Source organism: Caretta caretta, chromosome 14 (assembly GCF_965140235.1).
Source record: "Caretta caretta isolate rCarCar2 chromosome 14, rCarCar1.hap1, whole genome shotgun sequence".
NCBI lineage: Eukaryota > Metazoa > Chordata > Testudines > Cheloniidae > Caretta > Caretta caretta.
This window is the reverse complement of record NC_134219.1, coordinates 9893962-9918514: the sequence shown is the minus strand read 5'-3', so window position 1 is coordinate 9918514 and position 24553 is coordinate 9893962. Positions and strand designations below refer to the sequence as shown.

At 42.5% G+C, this 24553-nt stretch overlaps 1 protein-coding gene across 3 annotated transcripts in view; it reads left to right on the top strand.

Annotated features, from left to right (window-relative positions):
• Positions 1-21411, top strand: part of RAB11FIP4 (RAB11 family interacting protein 4) — a 211065-nt gene extending 189654 nt beyond the window's left edge. For all 3 annotated transcript variants that reach the window (XM_048817606.2, XM_075119242.1, XM_048817607.2), the window contains 7 exons: positions 146-249; positions 872-1012; positions 2449-2530; positions 3349-3486; positions 4061-4219; positions 5568-5711; positions 9040-21411. In XM_048817606.2, the coding sequence (XP_048673563.1) occupies positions 146-249; positions 872-1012; positions 2449-2530; positions 3349-3486; positions 4061-4219; positions 5568-5711; positions 9040-9156 (885 nt within the window). In that variant the 3' untranslated portion in view covers positions 9157-21411. The remainder of the gene's footprint in view (positions 1-145; positions 250-871; positions 1013-2448; positions 2531-3348; positions 3487-4060; positions 4220-5567; positions 5712-9039) is intronic.
• Positions 21412-24553: the final 3142 nt, after the last annotated feature.

Sequence of the window (24553 nt, the reverse complement as noted above, 5' to 3'; positions counted from 1 at the left end):
AGATGCACTCCTGCTCTCTTGGAAACCTAGACCCTTGTATTAAATTTTGCCTTTGGCACTCAAGTGCAGCTTTGCCCCCTGTTGTGGTTTAGATGTAAGAGGCTGGGTGGGTGTGAAAGAGACTCAAATCCTCTTCTCTTTCTAGGTCACTTATTTAGAAAAAAAGGTGACCGAACTGGAAAATGATAACATGACAAACGGAGACCTGAAGAGCAAACTGAAACAGGAAAACACGCAGCTAGTTCACAGGTAATAAAACATGCAGCCTGCTTCCTCTGTGCTGTGTCACTGCAATTCCTTCAGGAGCAGAGCTATAATGAGACTAGAAGGAAAGTGGAAATCCAGTATTGGGTCCCAGCTGCCTAAATAGAACAAAGTGTGAACTTTCAGGTGAATTTTGTGCGTGTCACTGTCATACACAGAGCAAGTGTCCTCAAAGCTTTTCATCTGGGAAGCCCAAAAAATGGAACTCCACAGCCTTGCTGCATGTGCAGTGAATTGTGTCCTTTAACCAAGAGTAGCAGTTATGGTCCTGCCAAGCAGAGTATCTGACTTGCTTGCAGCTGGCGGCTGTCTAGGGAGAGTCATCTCACATCATGTTATGAAGGGGATGCCCCCATGTCTTTTATGGTATACATACTCGTGGCAGAAAACTGGCCTACGTTCACAGAGAGAACCCAGCATGTTAATACAGAGAATGGCCATAATGGAGAATTAGATATTCCTTAACTTTGGCTGCTGGGAAATGTGCATAAAAGGATCTAAGTGGTAAATCAGTATAGAATAAAAGTGTGTGTGTGTATTTGATGCTCTTGAATGTGATGTGTGGGCAAGTGTTTGAAATTGTTACCAAAATGACTGACCTTCCTAGAGTTCATGAACTAGAAGAACTGTTGAAAGACCAAGAGACGTCAGCTGAACAAACACTGGAAGAAGAAATAAAACGGCATAGAGAAGCATACAGCAAGTATGAAAAAGAAAAGGGCACTGAAATTGAACTGCTAAATACAAGGTAAAAACATACTAGCTGGGATGATGTGTTGTTTAGATCCACTTAGAAGCAGAAGATCTAATGGCTGTTTTCCTCATGTGTTTTTTGTAATCCACTTTTTCCATTAGTGTGTGAACCTAGATTGTATGTTGCCTTGTGTGCAGATGGTTACGGGTTAGATACTTAAAATAATTGAAGAGGAGTCACTTAGTTGTGTAACGTCCAAAGGCATGCTAAGTTTTTTGAGTGTAGGAAGGATCCCTGCCCTGGAGAACTTACTGTAAGACCCAAATTCTCCCAGCTGATCCCTGTTCACAGAGCCCCCTTGGTAGAGGTCTGCCCATGCAGAACAACTTGATAGACACACTATGTACCCAAAAAGGACAGGAGAATGGGATATACTTGGCTTTTCCCCTGAATTGAGATTTGTTGACTCCCTACTCAAGTTGCATTGTGGCAGTGTGTCTTATGGCAGAAGAACAAATGTGTTATGTAAATGTACTTCACTAATGGCTTTCTGGGCACCTACCATCACTCAAATCAAACAGGAAAATAATTACCCTCACACTGCTGACAAGAACCCAACTGCAGTCAGCTGTTAGATGTTCTCCCAGATGTACAGACATTCAGCCAAGGGCCTTGCACTGGGCACTGAAGGATGCCAAGTGGTAACTCTGGCATATTGTGAGGCAGCAAAGCCTGTAAGAGAGCCTCCTGTGAGCATGCCCAAGTAATCTAGAAAGCACAATCAACCATAAAACTAGAACTTGGGCCAAGGACTCTATTCTTGTTGCCTCTACGCAGACACAGGCGTCTATTTTATCTTCAACCAGGACAGGAAGGATGTGAGACAGAGTCTCTGCTGTCTTAGCCCTTGGAAAGCTGTTTATATCTATGCAGAATGGGTGTAAAAAGCTACTAGAATGCTGGTAAATTACTGCCCAAGGTTCAGGGTGGCAAGTCAGGCCTTGTGTGTTCTGTCTTTGTGCAAGAGATGCCCACTAGAAGCTTAGAAGACAGTAAAAGTTCAGTTGCCTCTTATTACTGGCTTCGTATACAGACATGTCACTGCTTTCTCAGCAACCATTGAATGTAGAAGTCTACATGAGCAGCTTAAATAAGTAGGTATTTGGCTTTCTAAAATTAGTGCTTCAAGGAAGGAACTGGGGCCAACTGTATCAGACACTTCTCTGTGGACTGGTTCCTTTCTCTTAGGCTCTATTCAGGGTCTTGTGCCAGGCCCGTCCCCCTCACATCCAAATGTCCATATGGATCTTTGGCCACTTAAACCAAATCAGTGATACTGCTGAAAACCACTGGGAGAAGTTTTGTCTTTAAACACCTAGGCTCAATAAAGAGACCAGATGAATGGGGTTTTCTGGGGAGCATGTTTCTCTCAATCCCCCACACTTTCCCTGCTGATTGTGTTTACTGTAAATCTCGCTGTCTTTATATAGGGTTCAACAGCTTGAAGAAGAAAATGGTGAACTCAAAACCACTGTTACGCGACTGAAATCACAAACAGAGAAACTAGATGAGGTAATTAAACTTCTGAGTGCTGAACATATCTGTGTAATAAGTGATTGCTAGTCAGCTGTGTGGGCAAAAATTAGTCGCTAAACGATAAGGTTTTTTAACTGACAATCTCCAAAATAAGAGAAAAATAATGTAAATGGAATTGGGAGACCCTCAGTCACACTTCACACCTAAAGGAATATTTCTGAGGCAAACTTCAAAAGTGACTGGCTTTTATAGTCCTATCCAAGACCCATTGAAATGAATGGGTGTCTTTCCGTTGACTTCGTTAGGCGTTAGATCAGAGGCATAGTGAGTTTTCCTTTCAGCATGGTAAAATGAATTGCGTTCTCCTAAATTAGTTTGAAAACTGAAGGGTTTTGCAAGGAAAATGATGGCAGGGGATGAGGAGGAGAGTTCTCGGTCTTCAAATGGCAAGTTTGTGTCATGTGTTTAAGCTTTTATGCTTTTAAGAAATTATCTCCCTAAACTATACAGAAATATCCCACTTCTCTGGCTCTCGGAAGAGTTCTGGAATATTCACTGACAGATAAAGTACCTGTTTTTGTTATCCTGGGAGGCTGCTTGCTTATATAGTGGCCCCGATCCTGTTAAGTGCTAGTACACTCAGAACTTCCACTGATTGAATACAGCTCTGCATACACATAGCTGGAAGGAGCGACCTCCAGGAGATTAAGCTTCTAGTTGCAACATGGCCCTAGAGTAGCTGCACCCATGCTGATGAATGGTGTTGGCCAATGAGCATGGTGTAAAACAATGATCTGGAAACATGATGGGCCGGGGGAGTCCAACTTGGCTATCAAGCTCCTGGTTTGTTTCAGGAGAGGCAACGCATGTCAGATAGGTTAGAAGACACCAGTCTGCGGCTGAAGGACGAGATGGACCTGTACAAAAGGATGATGGACAAACTGCGACAGAACAGACTAGAGTTTAACAAGGAGAGGGAAGCTACTCAGGAGGTGGGTATGAACAGAGGTACAGAGCCCACTCCAGCAGCCCTTCCTTGCAAGAGTGAGTAAATCAATAGGTGCATCGTCACATGCAAGGGCTGCCACAGGAGGATCCAGGGATAATGTTGTCGATGTGGCATTTCCCCTTGTGGCACTTATTGTTTAACCCTTACTTGTATTGCAGGAGGGCCTAGAGGCACTGAACAGGCTGGCAGCCCCATTGTGCTAGGCGCTGTACAAACACGTACTGATAGTCCCTGCCACAACTGTAGACTTCAGCGCTGCTCTCCCATAATCTCCATGCCTCTGAAAAGGTGCAGCTGTGAAGGTGCCTTTCAAGGTTCCTTAGATACCCTTACACTTCATAAACTGGCTGTGTGATCAGCACTTCCTAAGATGAGCTGCTGAGGGGCTGGCTGTGTTGCAGAAGCGCCCAGCTGCCCCGGTCTGGATCAGAGCCACACTGCACCAGTTATCCTCCAAACACCTAGGCAGTCCCTGCCCTGAAGAGCTGATCAGTTCGTATGCAGGTGGTCATTTGCTGCTTATTAAAATGGACCATCCTGTCTTCATCTCCTTGCAGCTCATTGAGGACTTGCGAAAGGAACTGGAGCACCTGCAGCTGTACAAGCTAGATTGCGAGCGCCCTGGCCGGGGGAGAAGCTCCTCGTCTAGCGTGAGTGAATTCAACGCAAGAACGAGGGAAGTGGAAATGGAGCATGAAATTAAACGGCTAAAGCAGGTGAGCAGGATGGGGGCTCCAAGCCTCTCATGTTCATGGGGGTGATGATTGGATAATTGTGCAGAGATGCTGGAAAAATATCTCTAATTGTAACTTTTATCAACAAATTCCCAAGAGAAACTTTCATTGCCCTGATATGGAGGCTCTTTATAGCGTTTGCATTTAAGACTTCCCAAGCTCTGTTTGCTTTTTGAAAGGATTGTAAATGCAGCCTGCATAGTGCAAGAGCCATGCTCGTGCATTTGTGTGTGTCTCCTACGCAACGACTCACATGGGTTGACCATGCGATCCAAACTGGAGGCTTTCAGATCCATAGGCCATGTCACTTTTGATAAGGAAGTAACTCTGTTAGCTGGCATCAGTAGTAGGCTGCTATCCTTTATATCAGTGGTCCCCAAACTTTTCATGGTCCTGACCCGGGACCAGGAGTGGGGCTGCTGCTGCTGGGGAGGGGGGCTGCAGCTGCGGGCAGGTCTGGGGCTGGAAGCGAGAACAGAGTCATAGCCAGGGGCTGACGCCAGGAGCGGAAGCCGCAGCTGGACCACAGTCGGGGGCCAGGAATGGAGCCAGAGCTGGGGCCAGGAATGGAGCCATGCCTGAGAGCTGGGAGTAGAGTGGGGCTGGGTGGTTCTCCCCCTTTCTGCTCTTGCGGGCTGGCCCAGGCCCTGCCATGCCCCCCCTTGGGGGGGGAGTGTGCCCCACAGTTTGGGGACCCCTATGCTATATGAACTAGACCCTAAAAGCAATCCATACATCAGTAAACGTGGTACATGTTCACACAAGAAGTTTTGTCACCTTGGCCACAAATAATAAAGGCATATTTGAGTTGGGGCACTTTTGTCGGTCTGTATTTTTCTCCCCAATATGACTAAGCTCCTAGGGGTCATCCCAATAACTCTGACTGGAGTCTGTGTTGCTTGAAGACTGTCTCCAAAATTGGAATGCTTACAGTAACCATATTTGAAGACAAAGATGAAGATAGGGCTGATAGTTTTCCATTTTCTGTACTAAGTGGCTGAACAAAGTGAAGATACACATGGGTTTGTTTGTTTGTTTGTTCTTTTAAGTGTATCACGCTTGGCACAGAAGCTGATCCACAGCTGGGATCAGTAGGAAAGGTCTTCTGTGAAGGCCCTGTAACATTAGGTGGAATTATTGTGTGGAACTTAGGTCTTTCTCTGAAACCCTACAGTGTTTGGCCATTCTTAGAGGTACCATTGTAAAGGGCAGATCTTAAAGTGGATAGTGACATGCAAAACAAAAGTGGTGTTCGCTTTCATGTTACTTGAGCAGTGTATTTCTTACATTTTATGAAAACTCCATTCCATTCTCTTTCCTATTTTAATAGGAGAATCAGAAACTTCGTGACCAGAATGATGACCTTAATGGACAGATCCTAAGTCTTAGTCTTTATGAAGCTAAAAATCTCTTTGCAACACAGACAAAAGCCCAATCACTGGCTGCTGAAATCGACTCTGCATCAAGAGATGAGGTAATGCAACTGAGAGAAAACAATGCTAATAACTGAATATAAAAGTTCTAACAAGCGGGAACAGATTAACTGTCAAGGTGAAGGTTGTTACACAGACAAATCAGCAACATAATTCCTGTTCTGCTAGGAATGTAGCTAAATCTAGTGATCTTTTCAGATGCTTATTTTAGCATTATCCAACTAGTTTCATTATCAAAATAATAGAGAAATTCCATCTTAATATGGGTTTGTTTCAAAGGATGGCAGCTTTCAATCTAAAGGCGATCTATTTAAGGCACTGACTGCTGTTATAGACGCTGTTTTGCTGTATAGCAGGTGCCTTATGGTATCTCATTTCTTCAAGTGTGGTCCCAGATTTTCTGATCAGATTTATTCCAGTGTCAAACTGGAGTAACTTCAGAGGATTTACTCTTGTATAACCAAGAGAGAATTTTGCTCATGCTTCAAACTGAGTTTACACATTTGGCTCCTCATTTTCGGTTGGCACAGCCTGGGGAAAACCCGGCACACCTCCCAGTTGCTAAGAAGCTGTAAACGATACTGCATACTTTAACTAACCAGTCCATATTTGTCCCTGTTGATAAACCCATTCACCTCAATGGAGTTAATGCTAATACCATGAGTTTGTGACTGTTGATAGCTGACCTTTCAAAAAGCAACTGGCTAAGGATTTGGCCTACGTGAACCTTTGTGACTCCATTGACTTTAATGGAGCTATATTTATTGAGGACCTCACCCTATTTTGGAGCCTAACCAAACAGAACTAAAAAGTTTGTGTACAAACCCATAATGTAGACGCTTAATGAAGTAGCACTTAGCAAGATATTCTAGAGGAGCTCTTACACTTGGGCAGGGGACCAGGTGAGATGATTCGAGAGGTTCTTCCAAGCCACAAGGGCTATGGACTTTGAAGGCAACCAAAGGTCAGTATTAGTATGTAAGTATTGGATAGTTTCCCTTTCTGCTTTTGTAAAGTGAGTTGTGGTATGGAACTTGTACCCAACTAAGCACTTGAATAGACCTGTTGACTTCAGGGGACCACTCCTGGGTTTAAAGTTAGGCGTGTGCTTAAGTACCTTGCTGGATCAGGGCCTTGTGGAGACTGGTTGTGTGGTGTCGCTTTGTGGAATTTTTCTCAGGGCTAGTCTACACTAGAAGCCCTACAGCAGTGCTGCTGCAGTGGGTCTGGTGAAGATGCTCTATGCCAACAGGAGAGAGCTCTCCCATCGGCAGAATAAATCCACCTCTCTGAGAGGTGGTAGCTGTGTCGGTGGGAGAAGCTCTCCCGCTCTCTCTAGTACTGTCCCCCCTGGCACTTACGTCGGTGTAACCGACGTTGCTCAAAGGGGGGTATATTCACACCCCTCAGCGGCGTAAGTTATCCCAAAGTAGGTGGTGAGATAGACCTGGCCTCAGAATAAGACAAACTACATGTTTGCTGCCACCAAAATAAGTCTTGTATCCAGTCTTTAATCTTACCAGAGCTAATGCAGAACTTCTGGATCACTGTCTAATACTGAGTAGCATGTTCAGGTGGTCCTGCTTAGATGCCTCTGTCTCCTTGTTAATTGCTATGGTTAGTCAAACAATGCAGTTTTGATCGAGGGAGGAGGGGAAGAATCTGACACATTCTCTACAGAGATGAGCTCTATAAGGCACATTTTGTAAAAAAAAAGAAAAGTAACCCTGGCTTGTGAGAATAGAGAGAGTATCCCAACGGGAATGCCAGGCTACTGTTGTGTTGAACTATATATGATAAATTTATATTCCCGTCCAGCTGGAGACCTGGAGATGCTGGCCAAGATTTTCCAAAGTGACTCGTGATTTTTGGGGCACCCCACTTTTTAGATATAAACAGACACACCAGAAACTGACATCCAAGAGACTTTTTTTTTTAGAGGGCGGGGCGGGTCCTTAAGACTTTTTCAAAAACTTGTGCCTTAAATTGGGCCCTGAATCACTGTCACGGGACAGCTCTGGCCACTCTTTGTCATCTCAGCATTCCTGCCCACAACCTGGCCTGCTAATCTCTCTCGAAGAGGCAGCTGAGCCTTCAGACCTTCTACTCACTCACAGTAGCAGCCTGGGATTTAGCTTCTAATCTGACCAAAAGAATCCACCAAGGCTGCCACAACTAACTCTTAGTTTCTGGTTTTCCTCCCAAAAAAGGCATATCTTGCGTCTTTGGCTTGACGCACGTCCTGCTGCCACCATAACTTACAGTGGACCATGTTCGTTAAGTTTCAGACCTGTTAACAATTTTTCATCATAATGTTTTCTCTATAACAGATTCTCACTGTAAATAGAAAATATAATAATTTTGGCCTGAGATTTTAAAGGCCACCTAACAGAACTGGATGCCCCCAAACCATTAATTTTAATGAGAACGGGGCATCCAGATCTCTTAAACAGCTTTGAAAATCTCACCTGAAACATGCTGTGTATATAAAGCAACTTGTCTTGAAATGAACTAAAGATGCTCTCAGATCCTAAGAGCCTTGGTGAAAGTACGATATGTACATTTCCCCTGCACGTTAATATAGCACCAAAGGTGCATTATTTATGATTAAAATAGATCTTTTTATTTGGACAGGAAACTGTAGCCTCAAAACGTGTTTTAATTCTCACGCTGTTCCTCAATACTCTGTATTTACAGCACCCTTTTTTCTACAGATGTAGGAGTGCTTTAAAAAGGTTTCATTAATATACGCTCTCAGATGAGGAAACAGACACCCACTCGTTCATGAGCAGGCAGTATGGGCTAGTGGATAGAATACCAGGCTCTGAGTCGGGAGCCTTGGATTCTATTTACAGCTTTGCCCCTGGCTCAAGTGACTTGCTCAGTGGTACTTAGGGGTATGTCTACACATACAGCACTGCACCTATGGCACTGCAGTGCGTCCGGTGAAGACGCTCTGTGCCGACAGAGAGCTCTCCTGTTGGTATAATAAAACCATCTCCGAGAGCGGCAGAAGCTGCGTCAGCAGGAGAAGCTCTCCCACCGGCGTAGCGCCGTCTAGCGCTCATGTCGGCAGAACTTATGTCGCTCAGGGGGATGAATATACCACCCCCCGAGCAACATAATTTACACAGACCTAAGTGCCTGTGTTAGCCAACTGCATAATGGGGATACTTATCTACCTTTTTGTGTCTTCACTTTGCGATCTCTTGGGGTGAGGGAAGGGCAGAGTATCATTAGAGGCAATGAGTAATTTTTTTAATACAAAGGGAACCCGAGGCCAAGCCTCATACCTACAGCATTGTGTAAATTAAAATTAGATGAGTGACATTTTGCAATAGATACTTAACTTGGGAATCTTTGTTTCAGCTCATGGAAGCTCTTAAAGAACAGGAGGAAATAAACTTCAGATTGCGACAGTATATGGACAAGATTATTTTGGCCATCCTAGACCACAACCCATCTATCCTGGAAATAAAAAATTGAAGGACAAAAAGCAATTGCCTGATATTTCTGCACATGCCACTGGATCTAAACATCACTCTGATACTGTAAATGATTCTATATATATCTTATGTGTGAATGTGGGGGTGTGGGTATGTTTATATGATGTCTGGTACACTTCTCTGTGAGTCATCAAATCGGCTTGATTCATTTTTTTCATGCACTTTCAATATCTGTGACAAGATCGCTACTATATATTAATGTTATAACAATATAACTGGATCACGCTGTTTTAGCTACTGGACATAATGACTCTACCTCTAGTGGTAAGGGTGAAATACAGTGGACGCATATGGATGTCTCCCCTCCCTTTGAGAACAAGAATTACTCTTTCATTCTTTCAAATGAATGAGGGTACTCCCAAAAATTCAACATACCCAGGTTTGATTCCTGTCTGGTGCTGACGACATCACACTCTCTATTGAATTTAGCTTTGCCAGAGCTTTACTACTGAAACCACAGAGGTAAAAATAAACCTTTGGCCAAACCTGTGCATTTTTAAAAATGAATATCTGGGGGGGATGAGGCTCAGACTGCAGAATTGTTAATATCCATGTAAAAACACCATCCGCTTGTTTGCCACTGTCAGCAAAAAGTGCTTTTAATATGAAGGCCACATATCCAAGTTCAGGATGATTGCGAGTCTGTCTGGTGTGTGTATGTGTTGAGCCTGGGTCCCTATCGCACTGAGGCATTGCAATGTACACCCTTATTTACAGGGGTTTATCACTGGGCCATTTACAATTAATTCTGGGATCCAACTCCTCTGCATTTGAAGGCTTCAACCAGGGAACACATTCTATTTCTTTTAACTGTTACTGACTGCATGCAAATCCACTTCATTATTTTAAAGAAAAACTTTAACTTAAACAAATAGCTCAATTCCCTTCCCCACAACCAAAGCACACTGTTGCACTCCTATGAGAGAGAGAGAGAGAGCTGGGGGGGGGGGGGGGCATGGAAGAGAGAGAATGGTGGGATCCTCCTACAGTTTTGTAGTTGGTTAATCCCTGATGTAAACTAATTTTAACCTTTGAGCGGTTAAAAGTAAAAATCACACTTACTGCACATTACCTTGGTGTCTTATGTTCCACCCCCAACCCCACTGTTTCACAAGAGCTTGCATTCACCACCCACATTACCCATCCCAAATACTACATCTCCTGTCTGAATACACACATGCACACATTCATATGCTCTGAATTGGGAAAGTACATAAGCATGTGCTTAACTTTAAGCATATACTGTACTTAGGTCCCATTGGAGTTAAGGATATGCTTAAAGTTAAGCACTTGCATAAGTACTGTCCTGTCTAGGGATGGGTTTAAACACCATTTATGTGCTTCCTGAATTGGGTCCATTTCTTGTAGAATTAAGACCTTTTAGCTAAAAGTAAAATCGGCTAGAAGTTAAATGCTGTGAAATTTTATTCCAAGCACTAAACATTTTGTTTAAAAAAAATTTTTTTTGTACACTCTTTAAAGTTGAAAAAAAACAAACACAGTTGGAGAGGAAAAAAATCCATCCTTTCATACCAATTGGCACAAGCAGGGACACACTCTGGTTGATTTCTCTGTAATCAAATGTCTGGCTTTGCCTACGTGCATAGAGATGTGTTCTTGTTTGTTTTAACACGCTCCTTGGAAATGGACGGTTGCAGTAGATATGACTGATTTTCTGTATATACTTGTTGGCAGTTTGTCTCACACCTACCATTGTCTTTGTGTATTTTTGTTTGTGTATCGAATGCATTTTTTCCATAATCTGAATACCTAGAGCATGTATTCTGTTACTGATGTAAATATATATATATATTTTTTTCTGCAGCTGCTGTAATCTTACCTTCAGTGATATCTTATTGGAGTAACGGGCAGGTGTGGGGAAGCACTGAAAATTGTCTTTCCTGAAGGCAAGACAATAAAACCAATTCAGTTATTTATTTGAATCCATCAGTTAAGCTCTAGGTAGGGCCACAGGACTGGAGGAGAGCTAATGATGAAAATGTAATTGTCCTTTCAGGCCTGGGTGAACTGTATAAGGGCTTATCTCCAGTGGAAAAATGTTATTTTGGTGCTTAACATTAAACACTTAAGGATAGAGTCTTAGCAGAGGAGATTAGGAAGAAGGTATCTCTAACCCCTTTGCTCCCCTGATTTTGGAGCAGCCAGAGGGAAAAGTTGAGTCCAAAGTAACTATGCTAAATTACATGGGCTCCGGCAGTCTTGCACTGGTTCCATCAGTAGGAGATCAGGCAGAGCATCATCCCCTTCCCCTATAAGGGGGCTGATGGGGCAACTGATGAGGTTGAAACAGCTATGCCAGCTTAATTCTACCCAAGGATTTCCCTCTAGTGGAAAGATCCTCAGCTGTGCTTCAGCACTGAAGTTTCCACTTGCTTTGTGCTGCCTCTAAGTCTGTGCCATAAATCTGGCCCTCTGCATAGACATGGACTATCCTGTGTTTAATTATGGCCAGCTCACACGATTTTAATCTTAAGATGTGATCTAGGTTTAGGTGGCCCTTGAGGTAAACTACAACCAGCAGACGCAATACAAGACCTGATGGTCCTTGTCTGTAAACGTGCTAAGGTACGTTTTTTACCATTCTAAAGCAATGAAGTTTGCAGCTGTAGATGAAGCTACTGCTGTTTCAGATTGGAAAGTGTTTCCTTATTTAAATATTAGGGGAAATACTCAGGTTTTCAAACATTTATTTAAAAAAAATGAAGTCCAACATTCAGAATTTTGTAGTATAACACTTTAAAAGCCTTTATTAGAGCGGGACAGTCAATTGATGCTTTGAGTAAAGAGTGACTAAGGTCTTCAGGTTTTGGTTAATAGAAAATTATTAAATTGGATGTTTTAGAAGCTGAAAGCCTGATCCTGCTCACATTGAACTCAACAGCAAAACTCCCCTGGAGTTCAGTGGATGCAGGATTGGGCCGTACATAATTAGGGTCAAATTCGCCCCTGTGCACGGAGAACTTACATCCGTGGTAAATAGTCTTAAGTTTCACTTGAATCCTCACAATAGCATTTGGGCTACCTGTACACATAGGTCAATTTCATGCTTATAGGTAGATTTTTTTAAAACTGTTTAGCAGTTGCATGGGGAGCTGCTCGGTGCTGAGAACTTGAAAATCTGTTCCTCAATCCATAGTGTTTGTGAGTGTGCTAAAGCAGTTGCCTTAAATAGGTTTTGATTGCATAGAAGGCAATTACATTTCCACTCCTGAGGGGAATGACTTTGTATGATAGCTTGTATATTTATTTTTAATGTTGCCTTTTCTTTCTGAATGAAGAAATTTATTTTTCTCTCAGGAGTCACTATTCTAAAAAACAAAACTCTAGTTCTGGCAACTTTAGGTCTAATTTTAGATCTGCAGTAACTAGTGACCTGTGTAAGACCAAGTTGTCTTTGGCACAAAAGCCTTGGGACAAAAGGTGTTTTTCATACAGGTGATGCAATGTCACATCAGTAACAAGGAGTCATTACCTTGATGGAGACTTATGGGAACACAACCTGCTATTAACATCTGAACTTGGACACAGCAGAGAGACTGGCCCTGTAGAACAATTTTGGCAGAGTGGGGAGGAGAGAGCCAGTTGTAGCTCCCAGCTGTGCTGGCTTTTGGATGCCCCTCCCAACCATATAGCAGGGGAATCCCCAGCAGGGGAAATGCAAGCAGGACCCAGGATCTAGTTTGTATTTACACATGCGCTGCCTGAGCCTGCAAACACTTGAGCATATGTGTAACCACTGCCATGACTATTCCCATTGAACTTGATGGAACTGTCAACGGAGGAAAGTCACTGATGTTGACATTTGTAGGACTGGGCCAATCCAGTCATCTGTGCCATATTTAGTTGAGCAATGATTTACCTTGCTGGGTAGATTATTTCAAACTCAGATTAAAATATTAATCAGTCTAGTTTTTTAATGTTACCTCCAGTTTAGTAATACCACAATACAACGAACATTTCTATATTGAAATTGAGCTTTTTTGACTCTGACAGCCTAAGTTCTGTCCGAGATACCATATCTGTATTTATCTGCTCCTTACATGGAGCAAGTTCTCTCTACTTCAAATCCTCAAGCTAAAGCAACATTGAGGTCAGCCTAAATGCAAAGGGTTTTTTTGTGCAATGGAAAAAGACAGTTTACTTCTTGCCAGAAGTCACACTCAAATATGAAACACTGCCTATTGTGGAAAAGGCACGGTTTATTTATTTGTTTCAGAGTCACTGAAGTCAAGCCTCAAATCCTTTCTAACATCAGTAGTTACACATTAAGGGGCAGTTCTCCAGTTGATGCATATTTAGTTTTGATTTCAGTGGAGTGCCACAGATTTATACTAGCAGAGGTTCTGGCCAAGAAACTTTAATTTGTACTGACATGGGAAGGAGAGAGAATGTTTGTTTTCCTATATTTTTGAATCATTTCAGTTTTATTAGTTCTGAAACTAGAGCTGGTTAGAAATTTTCATTTTAAAAAATTGACATTGACAAACTTTCACATGCCCACCCCTGAACTCCTTTTTTTTTTTCTTTTTTTTCTGAGCAGATCTGTAGGAGGGGGACCAAAAAAAAAGTCCAACTAAAAAGCTTACTTCTTTCTTCAAGGCTGTTTTTTTTTTTCCGGGGGGAGTGAATTCAGGGGTTTTGGGGTTGGTTTTTTTTTTTTTTTTTTCAATCAGCTCTATGGAAGAATTACTATAGTTTTAATTAATCCAGTTGGGACACCAAGGAGAGATGAAGGTCCGAATTTCTGCTGGCATAAAATGGTATAGTACTGTTAATGGACCCATGCTAGTCAACACCAGCAAAGAATTTTGCCAGTTATACTTATGGTGGCAATTTAGGACACTAAGGCTAATGTACAAATGAGGAGTGTGCCCTGTAATAACACACTGACCCAGCTGGGGAAGTGGGCTAATAAGAAAAGTCAGTATTAAATGTCCTCTCTGGCCTAGTTCTAGTAGTCTGGGATAAAGGTCAAGCATATTGGAATTTTAAAATTAAATCGGAGAAGTTAAATACCAGCAAATACAAGAGTGTCATCTTTTAAACAAGGGGGAACAGAAACCCTAATTTGTGTAGTGTTTTCAAGACAACCTGAATCAGGGGGCCTGGTCGAACTCCCATTGAATCAATGGCAAAACAGCCTGCTGCATTCCACGGGAGCTGGATCAGACTTTCTGTGAGCAGATCTCTCACAGTGTAAGTAATGTTGCTCATCTGTGCATCAAGTGTCATTACGGTAGCTGCTCCCAGAAAGTGATCAAAAGGGCATTGCAGTCAGTGTAACGCAACTAAACTGTAATGATAATGCTTCAATTTCATTCCTGTTGTGTAGTGCATATTGTTCTAGTACTTTCAAATAGAGGAGTATTGATCTCAACAGCTGTTTGTTACTTGATGCATAGCAAGTTGGGGGAGGGCAGAGGGGTGTTAATGAAACTTTGCATGTGTGTGTAGAGGTTGATACGGGTTACAGGATGCATTAGGTTTGAATTCTGTAACCCTGACGTACAACATTGTTCTGTCTATACAGGCTCTTTGGTGGGACACATTTTTTTTTTTCTCTTGTACTTTTGTGAGGTCAACTGAACACCTACAAATGAAACACTTTGGTAACTTAAGTTAAGCAAAGAGTATGTGATGTTGGCGTGCACATTGGCTGAACTGGGTTTGTGGGTTCTTATATAGTTGGGATAGTCTGAGTCTGATTATTAGAGCTGGTGAAAAAAAATTTGTCAGACACTGAAGAAAAATGGTATTTTTTTCTTTAAAATGTTTTAAAATATTCCTTTCACTCCCTCCTCCACCCTTTTCCTGTTTCTATTTTGCTACCAGGAAAGGAGGCTAAAAAAGGGGAGGGAAGCAAATTATTTAAATTTGCAATTTTGAAAAATTAACATTTTTGTTCAAATTTCCCATTTAAAAAAAAAACTGGCCTTTTTACCTGCTCTAATAATTACATCATGCCATTTTGCGTAGTGGAGATCTAATTGGTGGTCATTCCATTTTCTAAATCAGAGAGAGAGAGAGAGAGAAATCTGATCAAAAACTTACCAGGGGCAAATTCAAGTCTGTGGAAGGTTAAGGGTCCTTAACACAGATTTGTTTACCTACAGAACAAGGCAAATTATTGATAGCTTGTGTATGTTAAGAGCAACCTGTTTGAGGAGGTTTTTTGGTGCTGAATGACGGATTTTAGGAAAGGTATGAGAATGTCTTGAATCTCCCCTTTGGGGACTGATCCTGCGTTCCTTGGGCAGTCAAAACTCCCACTGACATGAGGTTTGGCTGTCCAAGGAATGTATGCTTAGGTCCTTAAGCTACAGGGGAGCAGTGCTTCAAGCTGCCTGCATTATCCAGTTGTCTCAGCCAGGCTGTGGAGCACCTGTTTTCAGGGCTGAGAAGGTATCAGTATGGAGACTGAATATTCAAGTCTATAAGGTGGTGGGTTTTTGTGTGATGGGTCTTGCGTCGCTGGAGGTATCTGGTAGGCTTTTCCTTCCACTGTTCCTACCACTGTCTTAGAGCAACGTGATAGCAACAACAGGAACACTAATGTAGACTGGATGCTGGAGTTTGAACCCTCGTGCTGCCCTGCCCTGAGCAGGTATAAATGATACAGTGCTTGAAAGAGAAGCTGAGCCCAGTACCTTGTCTATGTTAGAGCCCCGCTGCTTCTATCACTGATGGAGGTGAGCCAGCATTAGCAACAATGAGAGGTGGTTTTAGAGGAGGGAAAAAAAGCCTATTGTAGGTAAGGGCTTAATGGCCCTATTTACAGTGACCAAGGAAAGTGTGTTAGCAGGAGAGCTGGTTTAAAAAAAAGTGTTGGAGGAGATCCAAAATTTTGCCAACATTTCTACTGAACTTTTCCAAACGTCAAAATTTTACCAATTTCAAACAATGTGACCAGCTCTAGTTCGTGGCTCTGTAGTGAGCTGTGCTTTGGCTTAATACAGAGGTGTTAGCCTCATTTCTTTGGCCAGCGTGAAGAGGGCCTCTGTAACAAATTATGTGGGCCAAATTTTAATTTTAGCTTAATAGTTTTGATGATGATTGTGATTTGGATGTTTAGCACTTGCTGTTGCAGCGGGGAAGAACGGCCAGAATAGCAAGGGACACTCCATACTCGCTTCCAAATAGACTTGGGCAGCACATGCTCTCATGCAAGAGAGAACAGGGGTTGTGCATTAGCTCCCTTTTGCTTATAGCTGATGCCAGTCCTCCAATAGCAAGAATTCCAGCTTTACATTTCTTAGGTGTATATCCTTCTTTGCAAGGTAGCTGAACCTAAAAGCCTGTACACGTAAGTAAAGTCCAAATCTATTTAGGGTGCAATTCTGCAGTCCTGTCTTGATCAGAACTTCCTGGTATGATCCATGATGTGAATTTTGCATGGGCAAGCTTTTAAGAGAGCTGAGGGGAAACAAACATTAAGAAGTCATCCTGGTTATCAGAAGCTCATACCAATAAACCGGGAGGGTAGTTGCTTTTATTGCATGATTTTGAGATAGATAGATATAAAATACACATACAGAGAGAGCTATATAGTGTAGAGCATTGTTGAGGATAATATTAAAGTGACTTTTGGCAGGCACCAGAAAGATAAGGTGCAGCACTTATCCATTCAGTGGACTTTGGATCATGCCCATAGCTCAGAGTAAATAACACACTGCATACAGGAAGAGTCATTCTTCCAAATGCCAATTCACACTTGCTGGCTACCATGACTTAGCTTACAAAAAAACTAGCCACTAGCCAGGTTGCCCTTTAAGAGTTTACCTTGACTAGGATTTAAAGGTATGGTGGTAGAAGGGGCCAGCTAACTGACCTGTTCTAAAAGTCCAGACAAGGCCGTGTATAATCTTAAATTGTGCTGAGCTGTTCAACATTGCTGATATTAAGGGAATTCACTGCCGTCTCTACACTAGACTTTTAGAACGGATTAGTCGCCACCATCAGACAATGCATCTTTAAATCCTAGAACCGACAGACCCTTAATGGGTCTTTCACAACTCATGTGCCATTAATCTATACTTTGAGTCAATAAAATCCATTGCACTGTATAATTTACTTAAAGTTGCTCCAGTAAGCAGGAGAGTAACATTTTTTAACTGGATCTCACCAGAGCACATCCTTTACCCACACCCATGTCCTTGCTCATCACTTAACCTTTTCACTGCTGCACAGAAGAGCATGTGCCTGTCTAGGTGTTTATACCGTGCCCACCACCATGATATCAGAGCGCTTTAGTGCACCCATTTTAAACAAATGGAGGAGAATACACCTGAAATGCTTCACATCAGGGAATTTTTAGATATTAACTCTTGGGACTTTAATCATGTTCAATAACCAGGCTAATCCTATCCACAGCTTTAATATGGGTACGGAAGACAATTAAGATCCACTGTGTACTACATGGAGCATGTTGCAGCCAGTTGCCTTGATAGTTGAATCCACAGTATAGATCAGCCCTAAACCAGTCCAGAGTGAGGCTGCACGAAGACATTCCTCTGGGTTTTATTTCCTACTCCGCACAGCAACCAAATTAAATGCAGTGATTAAAACCTATATTTGCAAGACATAGCCTTACCATGTAGCTTAGCCTAGCACTCTGTACCTCCATAGACAGATGCAGATCATGTATGGGTTGCTGTAGTTAAGGGCACTTCAGCCAGGTCTGTGCTACAATAAATTCCACTGTAAATGTTGCATTGCATTCCTTAAATTGTGCAGTTTGGGTTTTTGGAGGGGCCAATAAACTAAAATTCTTGCAGATTTTTAACTGTAAAGGTAATCCTTAGGTTACTTTTTTTTGGGCTAAAACTTGAAGCATAGTGGAAAATATGTATTAATAAAACTGGATGTCTGATATTTCCTGCACCTACTTTGAACTTGCACACAAGTTTATTTTTTAACTGGATGTTAGTGTCACAGCTGTAACAATAGAGTTGTCCACTTTCATGGCACCATTCTTAGTGGAGTGAATTCACCGTGGCCTGTAGAGGTGGCATAAACCCCTCTGGACAACTTATGCTGCGTGTCAGGCCTATGAAGAATGGTGTGGAAAGGGGTACCCTCTATGCACCAGAGAGGAGATCTCTTTGGGGTAGGCTGGCACTTAAATGGATCCAGCGTCCAGCAACCACCCTGTAGAGTGTGTAGAGAGAATGCAGCTATTCCACCCTACAGACTGGAACAGAGACCATGCATGACTGTACTGTAACCCCGGTCTTCCCAACATGTACCCCATCTTGTCTCCTACACTGCCCAAAGCCCATTTCCCCAGGCTTGGTGCAGGGAGAATTTCACTCCATATGACTACTTTAGTATGCTACAGAGCAGTAAATGTTGCACTTACAGTATGTTTAAATACTGGTATATTTTGAGAATTACTGTAAATTCTATCATGGGAGCCATTCGGTTTGCTTTGTTGCACAGACTGTACTTATGTTTATTGCACGATTATTTTTAGTCCTTGTGCCTTTACTCACCTGCCATGAGGCTACAGAGTTTTTTTCCATATTTTATCTGCTATTTTGGGCACATATATAATTTTTTTTCCATTTGTTCATCTCTGCATTTCATGTACTGTAAAGGTGTATATATAAAATAGACCAGATTTGTATTTCATGTGCATCCATGGGATGTAAAAAACAAACTCATTTTGTACAGGTTTTTCTTAGACGCACTTTGTCATGCCCTAACCTACTTAGCAAATTAAATTTAAAAATAATTAGCAGTTCTGTGTTATTTTAGAAGCATCACATTGGATGCCTGGTATCTTTTGTAAAGTGATGTCTCTCTCTCGCGCGTGGGCGCACACACACGCATGCACACAAAAGCACTAATCTAGTGTGCTAATGTCATTTATTATGAGGCCAGTTGTATCTTGTCCATGTCAGTGAATTCAAAATAACTAAACCTCTACATTTAGTTAGGGCTTGATTTGACAATTTATGGTTTTTATTCACGGTAGAGGCGAGCGGTTTCCTTTTACTTCAAATGACCAGGAGACACAAATCTCAGCTCATCTCAGGTCAATTTCAGTTTAAGGAGTAGTTTTTTGGTGACTCATTTTGCCAGCTGAACCCAAAAGCAAAATCAGAGGGCCTACCGCTTCCCCCGGTGTATCAAAGTTAAAACTCTTTGTAACTCATCCTGGGATTCTTGGCTCTACGCTCTCATGCTGAGTGGGAATTTGTCCAAAGAAAGAGCTTCAGGATGCCAGGGGTTAGTTTGAAAATAAATGTGATGATACAACCTGAGGATGGAATAAGAAGTAACTTGCTGTCTGAAGGGAAGATCTACACATACTCTTTGTACCAATTTAACTGGAAGTTTATATAGTTAGATCAGAGCAGTTCCCTGCTGTGGACAGTTATGCTGGTATAAAAAACCAAAAGGTGCTCATGCTGGGTTAGTGTATGGAAATAAGCTATACTGCTAGACCAATATCACCACAGCTGCACAGTGGGATTGCATGATCTGATTATATTGATTTCTACATCAATATAGATAAAATGGTACAAAAATTGTGCAGAAGTGTCCTAATGGGCAGTGTGGGGTAATCCCCTTTACGGCCTCTTCAGAGGAATATCTCCCCCTGACCTTTCACATTGCCCCCAAAGCTGCCGTGTCCTGTCTGTGGGTTTGGTCAATGGTAAAACTCCCAGTGACTTCAGTGGAGGGCTTAATCCAAAACATGAAGTGGTCAAGGAACAGACTCCTGTTGGCTTTGGATCAGGTCCTAAATACACTAGAGCAGGGGTTGTCAAACTTCATTGCACCGCAGCCCCCTTCTGGCACCCAGGACAGAAGCCCTGGGGCTTTGGCCACGCGTGGTGGGGCTCAGGCTTGGGCTTCAGCAAGTTTAACGTCAGCCCTGACAATCCCATAAAAACAGACTTGCGCCTCACTTTGGGGTCCTGACCCACAGTTTGAGACCCCCTGCACTAGAGCATGACAGTAATACCAATTCAAAGCACTTTACAGATGGGGAAAATGAAGGTGCAGGCCTCATGAGCATCTTTGGGCTGTTAAAGCAGACCCAGGAGCAAAGCCTCCAGCCTCTCAGTATAGTTCCTGCTCATTCAACCACAGAATCAGAAACCAGAGTAGGAAATGTCCTAGGAGGTAGAGAGGATCCAATCTCTGGCCAGCCAGGGACCTGGCTTGAAAATTGCTTAGTGCCCTCAGATAGGGTTACCAGATTTGAACATTCAAAAAAGAGGATACTCTGGCAGGGGAGGGAATTTGCTCATGCCCCCCCTGCCCCGACCCCACCCCTTTCCTGTCCCCATTCCAACCCCTTCCCCAAATCCCTGCCCCAGCCCTACCTCCTCCCTTGAGCACACCACATTCCCCCTCCCACGCAAAACAGCTGTTTCATGGTGCAAGCACTGGGAGCTAGGGGGAAAAAGTGGGCACTTTCTTGAGTGATCAACATTCACTCTCTTTCTTGAATGATCAACTCTTCTTTGGGGAAGAATAATAATGGCAAAATCCCAGACGTTTTTAGATATTTAAAAATTCCTCCCAGACTGCAATTTAAGAACCAAGAAGCCAGACGTGTCTGGGAAAATATGGACATATGGTAGCCCTACCTCAGAACTGCACCAGATGAAATTGATGGAAGCTGAAGACCATTTGAGGGTGCTCATCTCCTTAAACGATCAGGCCCCTGAACCATGCCTTACATCATATTTTCTAGTGCTTTGTCCATACCCGGTACATAGCATCGGCTCTTAGAGACAATGTGAAAACACATCATGGCATGTTGCAAAAATAAAAAACCCAAGAAGCTATGGTTTGAGAGTACCTCATTCCAATTCCCACAGAGCAGAAGTAAGTTGAAATGAATCTGTTGCCCACTTCACAGACCAGGGGATTGTAAAACTGCTTTGAGGGATGATTTTTGAATTTCAAAGATTGCTTGGTATGAACCATAATAAAACCCATCACCTGGTCACTGAAACAGACCTGAAATGGGTAGCCTACTAAAACAGCATGATTATTTTTAATCTCATCCTGTTAATTACAACACAAGTGGTATAAATATTGTTGCAGTGTGTCACCAGATCACTTTCTCTGTATTTTCTTGTGATATATTTTATGGAAAAAAGCTATTCTCAGTAATGCCGATCATTACAGGTAGCTGTAATGTTGTACAAACAGATGTGTAAATAAATTATTTGCTTTTCCTGCATCACTAAAAGGCTATGTCTTTACTGGGGGTGACTAACCTAACATTTTTCTTTACCACAAGTCCCACTTATACACTGCATACTTCAAATCACTCTAAACCTTTAACACTGTGCTTTGAGTTCAGAGAGAGGGCAAAACTAGAAGAGCCCTCAGTTACATCCATGCCAACCCCATTAACTTCAGTATTGTTGGATGGCTGGCACGGGGGGATAGATTTACCTGACACTCTTATGCTGAGATTCCAGGAGTTTGTAGGATACATAATGTTAATACTTCATGGGAGTGATCATTTAATTCCTCCAAGCACTCCTCTTTTAAGTCCAGGGGGGCTCCAGCTGTGGAAGAGTTTGCAGGATCAGGACACAGCTCCTGCATTTGGATCCATTTGCTGAGCCATGCGGTTAATTGGTGCATGTTTTGATTCCTTAATTTGTGGGAGGGGGCTGCACAATTTATAAGTAGCAAGTTATAGTAAATCTAAGAATTATGGGTATTACAATAGATTAAGGCCTCAAATTGGGCCATGTGCATATATTAGATAGTTGCACATGCATCTCTGTGACATAATGTTATTCAACTCCAGTATTGACCAACGGGAGATCATTTAGCTGTGCCAGTAATTTACTACATGTATGGGCTATATCAGCTAAGGCATATTTACCTCCATCTACATTACCTTGCAACAAATGGAAGTCTTTATTGCAGTCATCCCTACCGGCCACATTTCTATTCCTAAATGTGACTGGTGAAGGAACGTTCAGCTTGCATCCACACGGCAGCTGGTTTCCCATCGCAGCACCGTTTGCACGAATGCATTCTTGGGAAACGTAAGCATCTCTGTCCAGCAGAGACACCAGGGGATGGAGTTCCTGAGAGACATGCAGCCAGAGCAGCACAAAAGGCAATACCAACTGGGGAGTCAGATTCCCCATTACAAAGGGACTAGCCTGCTGAACTAGCTCCGTACCTGTTTAGGTTTATAGCTGGTTACCCATACTGAGTAGAACCACGTGGTGTCTAGACACAAATCATGCACAGAGCCAACCGTGCCAGTAATTAGTTACAAACTCACTTAAAGGTCAGTGTGTGGACAGGGCCCAATGTTAAGATCATGCAACCACCCCAGTTTTACCACCAGCTTCCCTAACCAATCTGGAGAGGAATTTTCCTTATCCAGTTATTAGCACAAACAGAGCCTGGTGCACCAGATGCAACAAAAAAACCCTCTTCCAGAGTATCTCAGGAACACCTCTTCAATCTCCCTGTGTTACTGCTGCTGATTTGAATCCAGTCATTTCGACTGCACTGAAACACGTTAGCCCGGTTATTCACCATGCACTGTTCCTTGGCTTATCTCTGGAGTTCATCTATACTTCCAGGGAGCAGTAGATACTCTTCTGTAGTCAGTAGAAGAATGAGACTGTCAGATACAAATGAAGATATTTGCTGCTGTGTAAAGGTCACTTAGTACTTTACAGAGATGGAGCCTGCCAAGACATTGCAAGAGGAATTCTCACTTCTTGCAAAACTCTTGGTAGGAAAAAAACTTGATGGTAGAACTTCAGTGCAGTTTCTCAGGTTTGCAGAGACTGTATTACAATGCCCAGAAGGAGCCAACAAATAGTCGTCACACTATCGTCAGACTCTTACATACAGCAAAGGGGAGATAAATCAGCAATCCAATAAAGAGAGAGTTTTAGTTTAAGATCCTAGAGGAAGCATGAAATTCAACTCACCATATTCTAGTAGTAGCTTAATAAGAAATAAACACACCATTATAAATCCCCTAATTAAGAAAAGCCTTCCTACCAATAAGTTAAATCTACCAACTCTGAGGACTAGAGGAAGCTCCTAAAGCTACAGTAAATTCTAGAGTTGGCATTACATTGGATCTCTAGGCCTGAATGAGCTTCTCCGCTCTGCTCCACTCCAAAACTGAAATGAGTATTGCAAGGCTAGAGCATGCTTCCCCCACACTGGAATAAGGCCTGTAGGAGGTTTAATCGTCCCTTAGCCCCATCCTAATAGACTGGACACATCAGCCCCTCCACCTGATCCAAACTGGAGTCTTGCAGCTAGCTGCAAACACTGGTGTCTCTTCCAGCACCAAGAAAACTCCATCAACACATTATTCTAAAGGTAAAAATACCTAAGACGCTAATCTCTCAGGGGATGGAAGATTCAGAATAGGAAAAGAGAAACCAACCTTGCAGATGGGTTCTGTCAGTCTCTCTCTGGGACTAATTAAAGAATTCTAATTCAGATAGTAGATATTGCCCGTTTAGCCCTTCCATGAGCCAATCCCAGAGGCCTGCATCCGTACTGTGACAGATTCCAAAACAGAGATACTTGTAATTCACGTTATATGAGAGGAGGCTGTGTGACTATAGGCATTTATGGGGCAACAACAGCATATGTGAGCAGCACCCAGGGAAACATGGCACCTGTGGAGAAGCCAAAAGTGATGAAAAGCAATAGCAAGACTTTCAATTCATTCTTTATATAACCCTCTGTGACAGTCTGGAAAAGTACTCCGGAAATGTTACAATAATGCCTGCCATTAGCACATTTGTCATTCTAACTCACTGTCATGCATCTTACATTGCCGGCAGGGTAACATGATCAGGGCAAACCAACAGTCTTAGCTTCTTATATTTATCCCACTGCAAATGTAAGATGAACTCCTGTGACCATTTTACTCTCTTAACATAGCTGGAGAATAGCCAGGCTGCTGCAACACCCCCACCTTCTCCAGTAATCTTTTGCAGCTCAAAGTTTTGCTTCAGACATGGGTCTCACATCTTCAAAAGCTCCCACTGGGCCTGATTTGCTGTTGCCCTGCACCTTCTGTCACTTGCACCTGGGCCAAGTGTGTGTTGAATGTTACCAATCTGATTTGGTAACATTTTACAGCTGCTTTACTCTAGTGTAAACGACCATGTGCAGAGGAGAGGAGCATCAGGCCTCTTATGTATCGGTTAAGCTTTTAATTCACCTCTCAAGTGTCAGATTGTCTGGCTAGAGTCTTAGCCTCCAAAGGAGTGTAAGGGGAGGACTCTTTTATAATTATCAGATGATCACATAAAATCAAGAGATTTTTTTTTTGAAGTTGCTCAAAGGGTTATTTTCTGAAGATCTGTGTTGCTACCTAG